This window comes from Polychytrium aggregatum (assembly GCF_025602895.1).
Source record: "Polychytrium aggregatum strain JEL109 chromosome Unknown BJ171scaffold_230, whole genome shotgun sequence".
Taxonomy (NCBI): domain Eukaryota; kingdom Fungi; phylum Chytridiomycota; class Chytridiomycetes; order Polychytriales; genus Polychytrium; species Polychytrium aggregatum.
The window spans coordinates 37,663-44,284 of record NW_026516432.1 but is presented as its reverse complement, the minus strand read 5'-3'; the positions used below and the strand labels follow the sequence as shown (position 1 = coordinate 44,284).

Genomic DNA, 6,622 nt, shown 5'->3' with positions numbered 1-6,622 from the left:
CATCACCAACTTTGACAACACCCCGGCCATCCGACCCGATGCGAATGTGGTTGTGCTGGGTGATACGGATCGCGAGGCTGCTCCTGATGCAGATGCAGTGGTGCCCGAACCGGATAATGGTGACGATGGCGACGCCCAAGTCCCAAATGACGACGACCTCAATGGACACCATGATGGAACCTTGAACTCGTCCTATGGCCGTGTCGGTGCCAGCTTTTATGCGGAGCTCAGGAGCCACAAGAACGACAAACTGTGCTTCTTTCGCTGTCTAGCCGCACTCCAGAAGTGGGAAGAGCTGAATGGATCCAACAAGACCGTGCGATATGACCGCATCGAGGGGCTTACTAAGAAGTATTTCAGGAAAGCTCTCCCTGACCAGTCACCAAAGACATACCCCGGCATCCGACTCAGAGAGCTCCCGCAGATGGAGGATGTCTTCGAGACGCGGGTTCGTCTGTGGATTCGCGACCCAATGAACCGTGAGTCGCTCCGGTTCTTCCGCGATGGAAAGGCAGAGTACAAGGACAAACGCACCCTCAACATCCTCGTCGACAATCGCCATTTCTCATTTCTACCAGATCCACACCCAGCCTTGTTCCCATGTGAGAAATGTAGCCGTATCTATTCGGGTCCAGCCGCACTCCACCGCCACATATGCAAGGGTGGGCAGGATGTTCAGGTCTTTCAGGAGGGGCTATACAAACCACCAATGGGAACCTTTGACCGAATCCCCGAGCTCGCCCCATATCCATTCTTTGTCGTGCTCGATACCATCCATATCCGCAAGCCACGCGCTGAAGGTACTATCGACGATATGGACGACGGTACTACCGATACACACGTCCACCACCTCTTCCAAGTACATGCCCGAACCAATTTCCGGGCCGCCGATGCACCAAGCTCTATCATGCGCGAGGTCCTCTCGGGGCATGCAGTCTTCCGCGGTGAACATATGATCCGCGATCTCGTACGATATTTGCAAGGATTACAGGCGCTTGCAGAGAACCATATGCGCAAGCAGTACCGTGGTTTGCTGGGCAGACTCCGAGAGCAATCCAAGGATCCATCGAATTCAAGTGCAAAGGTGAATCTCGTTCATCTTCAGCGGTGGCTGGCGCAGCTCCCTGTCGTCGGCTTCAATCTCGGTGTAATGCTTTATCGGCAAATCGTGGCGCAGCTGTATCAAGCATCGCCCAACCATTCCGTTTCCATCATCAAGAAAGGCAGACGCTACCAAGCACTCATTACCGACCAGCTACGCTTCTTGGATCTCACCAATTTTCTAACACCGGGTGTGACGCTGTCGACATTCTTTGAGACATATCACCCGGAGATCAAGGTGCCAGCATTTCCCTGGACGACATTGGTCTCTGTTGATCAGCTGCATGACCCACTCAGTCAGCACAAGCTTTCGATTCAAACCCTGTCTTCGCGTGGGACACTCTCGGCGCAATATCACCCCGTGCACACCCATCCAGCCGATGTGAATCTAACCGTGATCGAGTACATTGACCGCTACACCGCCACCATTGCCGAGGGGCTGTGTCGGTCGGTCGAGACACTCATGTCATTCTACAGCTCCAAGAACATTCATGTCTTCAAAGATGCCATCAGTATTCCAGGGCTGGTCGAGCAATATCTCTTCCGACCGCTGCGCGACGACATTCATGCATCGTTCATGCTCATAAGTGATCAGGCGCTTTACACCGAGCTTCGCGACTCTGTAGTCGGGGGGCCGAGCCTGGTGTTCAACGAATTTGCCAAGGCCGGCGAAACACTGATCCATGGCAACCCAGATCGCATTTGCCAGCGGGTTATCGGCATGGACGGTAATGCGCTATATCTATGGTGTCTTGGGCAGGAGATGCCCACTGGTGCTTATGTGGACCGCATCATACCACCCGACTCGGAATACCGATACCGTCTCCCAGAAGCATTCTTTGGATTTGCCAAAGTCGACATTCACGTTCCCGATTCGCTTCGGAACCACTTCAGCCACTTTCCACCCATCTTTATCAAGGATGCAGAGGAGGGCAAGATCAAATCCGTTATGGATGCGAAGGAAATCATTCTTTTCTCGCCTCTGCTCAGATGGTATCTCGAGCACGGTCTCGTGATTACTAATATCCACAGACTCGTATCGTTCGAGCCCAACCGATGTTTTCAGTCGTTCGTTGACGAAGTGACTGAGGCTCGCCAGCAAGGAGGAGACTCGATTCTGGCGGATACGATGAAGCTCTTTGGGAATTCGGCATATGGTCGATCGCTTATGAAGCGCGAGGATTTCTCTCGGGTCAGGGTTGTCGAAGCAACACATCTCCAGAAGCATGTGATGGAGCCGAGCTATGTCGAGGCACACCCTCTCGGTAACGATTTATACGAAGTGACCAGGCGATGTACAAGGATCGTTCATCATTCTCCGATCCAGATTGGATTGGCCGTATACAGCTACGCCAAGCTGCGCATGCTGCAGTTTTACTATGATTTCTTGTGTCAAGTGACGACACAGGATCGATTCATGCCGATGCACATGGATACGGACTCGTTGTACATGGCGATCACGGGGGATCGGCTGGAAGATATTGTCACATGCCATCCATTTCGGTACGAGCAGCTAGCCAAGCAATTTCTCTCGCGAGATCCATCAACTCGACGAACACCTGGTCTTTTCAAGGTTGAATTCAGTGGCACAGAGCTCGTGGAATTAGCGCCCAAGCTCTATTCGGCATTCGATAGCGAAACTCAGAAGCATAAAATGTCGTCAAAAGGCGTGTGTCAGGAACAGGTTGCTATAGGACACAAGCGAGTCCTAGAGCTGATGAACGATCAAGAGGTGTGGACGATCAGGCAGGACTCGGTGCGCTTGAATGCGGCTGGTGAATTATTTACAGTTAGACAGAGCAAGAGAGCTTGGCAAAAGGGCGTGTGAGAGAAGTTGAGTCATGTACTTTTTTTCGAGACTGAATGACAATACAATATTTTTGCCCATGGACCAAACGCCGATCGTCTACTTTGCGATATTCGTTATCGGATTTATGGTCATGTATTACTATACAAAGAAGGGAGTCGAGTCGTTTCTACCAGCGTCGACCGGATCCGGTGTCGCTTACAAATACAACCCATTCACTCGTCGTATGGAGCAAGTAGCAGCACCTGCATCACCATCGACGGCTGCGTCCACACCCACACCTGTATCCACACCAGCACCAGCACCGGCGCCCGCCTCTATCGTGTCGTCGACACCGGCTGCCGTTTCCGCGATATCCCCGACCATCACAAGCACCAATGCAACGACCGGGCTGGTAAGTACTGTCACATCTGCGGGTTCGACTGGAATCACTGGTCCTCCTGGGGCTATGGGGTTGCAGGATTTGCAGGGCCCACCAGGCCCGATAGGTCCTGCAGGTGCTCCCGGTGCTATGGGGCCGGCTGGACCCGCTGGACCCACTGGACCCGCTGGACCTGTTGGACCGCAAGGCATTCCAGGACAACCCGGTCCTCCCGGTGCTGGCATCCCCGTGTCTGGTTTCATCAACAACTGGGGTCTTATCCCGGCCGCAGATACCCCAACACAATGTGCTTCGGTCTGGGGAGGTGGTACTGCGGACGGGACTAATCTGGCCATGTGGGCTTGTCACGGTCACGGAGGGCAATCGTTCCGTTATAACCCTACTACCAAGCAGATTATGGATTTTACCAGCGGCAAATGCCTCGATGGCGGCAATCTTCAAAATGGCACCCAGATGGTGATCAAGACTTGCAACCCTTCGACACCAAGTCAACAATTTAACGTCATTAATGGCGGATCTACCATGCAATTTGCAGGAAACACAGCCAAATGTGTGGATCGGGCGGGTGGGTCAGCAGCGAACTCAACAGCTATCCAGGTCATGGACTGCAATGGTGGGGAGTCGCAGGCATGGCGTCTACCCTGGGCCGTTTATCAGTCCTAATTCCATGTAAACATTTTGAGTGTGTAGCTGTCGTGACTATTCCCTCCATTGTTGGGCTTTGCAGTGATGTAGTTGAAATTGAGGTATGTTCCACTCCAGTCGATATTGATTTTCAGACCCGTATAAGCCAATACATTGGTGCTGTACATTGGAGGAGCTGGAGTCAGCCCAGTCACAGCGACGTTGCTCTTGCATGCCACAGCGATCTCGTACACGCCCTGATCGGTCGCTGAGCCAATAAACAGCAGGTACACCCCTGACGTTGGGCCAGCGGAAAGCGTAAGCGTAGTTCCATTGGTTGGGATGTAAAGAAAGTATACCAGTGGTGAGATGGCGATTCCGTTCGAGCCGGTGACGGTGCCTTGCAGAGAGGTGTTACCGGTCACAGTCAGACCACCCGATGCAGTGATGTTGCCAGAGCAGACAATGCTTCCACCGCAATATAGATTCTTTTGGACCGAGAGACCGCCGGAAAACTGGACAGAGCCTGTTCCGAGCGCTGTGCAGTCAGTGGTCAGTGCATTCAGTAACAATCCATTCAAATTCGTCTGGCCCGTGATGTAGACTTGCTTCAGCGACTTGGAGAGCGTCACGAACGTGGGGATGGAAAAATCGCTTGCCATAGTGAGTGTCCCTCCTAGATTTGTGTTCTTAGCCACAGAAAGCCCACCTGCGGTGATCACAGAGCCGACACCCACGGCGGTAGAATCGGTTGTCGATGCGACCTGAATGGTGCCCGCTGTATACAGACTACCTCCCGTGGTGAGTCCTTGGTCATTGAGGAGATCGAGATTGCCTTGGAGGAAGGCGCCTGTGGTTGTGTGTGACATCTCGTAGCGTTCTGCTCACACAAAATCAAAAGATTTCGCCATTGGCTGGGAGCTCGCTCCGAACTCGTTCCAGATGCCAGAATCGCTCGGGCTGGGGCATGAAGCGATGACGATGCCAGAGCTCTGCATTCCCGGTGCAGCGCAGGATCTCACGAGCAGCTGCGCATGAAGTGTACTTGGCTTTTGCCATGTGGTAGAGTCTGTCTGCTTTGATGGCCTCCCATTGATCGACCTGCTTCTTCGACAAGCGAACACACTGCCTCGCTCGTCTAGCAGCCAGACCATCGCCCCGACCTAGTGCACTCCCACTGTCTCGAGTGAATTCGTATGCTGCGTCTGGATTCGCGATCGAGATCTTGGCTGCATGGTATGCATGTTCGATTGAATTGTACGTTTTTCCTTCGAAGCCGAATGGACAGACGTGGAAGTGGCTCAGTACTCGTCTCCAATTCGGGGTTTGCTGTAGGCTGGTGTAGATGCTGGCATCTGCGACGCACTCGTATTCGCCTTGGCCGGGTGGCATATCTGGAGAGTAGGAAAAGAAGCAGAATCGATCACTCTGCGTCATGCTGGCTTCTCACTGGTGGGTCGTGCTGAGAATCTTTGAGCCTCACACAGCGCACCAGGCATTTGGCACAGGACCCGATTCTATGGCAAAACAAAAAATGATGCTATATTCCAGCAAACGATCTTGCTGCAACATGGCGACTCACGTACCGGATAACATTGAGTACCAGGGTGATGTGGACATCATCGCCGATTCGACTGGTGCAGCCAATCTTTACGTGGACGGAACCGAGACCGTTTACAACACATTGAATGTCAATAGTACGATTGATGCGACTTCGAATTCTGGAGCTTTGGTCGTACTCGGAGGCATTTCAGCCTCGAAATCGATATGGGCGGGCACTAGCCTCAACTCGAGCACGCTGTCGGTGACGTCTAATGCCGTCATCGGGGGGACGCTGACTGTGACTGGGCTCGCTTCACTCAATGGAGGTCTCGCCTTGAGTGGAGCACTGTCGATCACGAATACTACGGACTCGACAAGTACTTCCACAGGTGCTCTGGTTGTGGCTGGAGGCATCGGAGTCTCAAAAAACATGTGGATCGGTGGACAGGTCAACTCTGCGACCGTGTCGACTACAGGGCTGGTGACTATTGGGGGTGGGCTGACCGTCGCAGGTATTGCTAACATGGGGGCGATCACATCGACAAGTGTAATATCAACAACCAATACAACCGATGCCACTTCTGGAGCGGGGACATCGGGTGTGCTCCGTGCGTCTGGCGGTGCCTCGATAGCCAAGTCGCTTTGGGTCGGAACGAGTGTAAACTCGGCAACCCTGGCGACGACCAGCAACGCCAGCCATGGAGGGACGTTGAGTGTTACAGGAGCGACGACCCTCTCATCCACGCTCGGTGTGACAGGAGCATCGACTCTGGCTGGCTTGACGGCTTCTGGTGTGGTTAGCATCACCAATAGTACCGCATCGACGAGCACGACCACTGGCGCTCTTCAGGTAGCTGGCGGAGCAGGTGTCTCTGGCGCTCTGAATGTCGGAGGAGGCGCGACTACCACGACATTAACGGCCTCTGGTAATGCTAGCATCGGAGGAACCCTTACTGTGACAGGGTTGACCACTCTCTCTGGCGGCCTGTCGCTCACAGGAGCATTGACCATCTCGAGCACTACAGATTCGACTAGCTCTTCGACTGGTGCTTTGGTTGTCGCGGGCGGAGTCGGTATAGCCAAGTCCCTGTGGGTAGCTGGGACATCCAATCTCGCTGCTCTTAATGCGAGCGGTATCATCACTCTCTCCAACACCACCGATGCAA

The 6,622-nt window shown here is 53.5% G+C and overlaps 3 protein-coding genes across 3 annotated transcripts; 1 reads left to right on the top strand and 2 right to left on the bottom strand.

Annotated features, from left to right (window-relative positions):
- The first annotated feature begins 1,412 nt into the window (after positions 1–1,412).
- BJ171DRAFT_549374 (uncharacterized protein) lies at positions 1,413–2,990 on the top strand. Its single transcript, XM_053113040.1, has one exon. The coding sequence runs from the start codon at positions 1,565–1,567 to the stop codon at positions 2,927–2,929; it is 1,365 nt and encodes a 454-aa protein (XP_052961465.1). The 5' UTR covers positions 1,413–1,564; the 3' UTR covers positions 2,930–2,990.
- A 40-nt stretch (positions 2,991–3,030) lies between these two features.
- Positions 3,031–3,732, bottom strand: BJ171DRAFT_549372 (uncharacterized protein). Its single transcript, XM_053113039.1, has one exon. The coding sequence runs from the start codon at positions 3,623–3,625 to the stop codon at positions 3,107–3,109; it is 519 nt and encodes a 172-aa protein (XP_052961464.1). The 5' UTR covers positions 3,626–3,732; the 3' UTR covers positions 3,031–3,106.
- Positions 3,733–3,949: 217 nt separating this feature from the next.
- On the bottom strand, positions 3,950–4,823 carry BJ171DRAFT_607835 (uncharacterized protein; the record flags this gene model as incomplete). Its single annotated transcript, XM_053115234.1, has 2 exons — positions 4,624–4,823; positions 3,950–4,440 (listed from the first exon to the last, which is right to left on the bottom strand). The coding sequence occupies exons 1-2, from the start codon at positions 4,781–4,783 to the stop codon at positions 3,950–3,952; spliced, it is 651 nt and encodes a 216-aa protein (XP_052961463.1). The 5' UTR covers positions 4,784–4,823.
- Between the last annotated feature and the right edge of the window lie 1,799 nt (positions 4,824–6,622).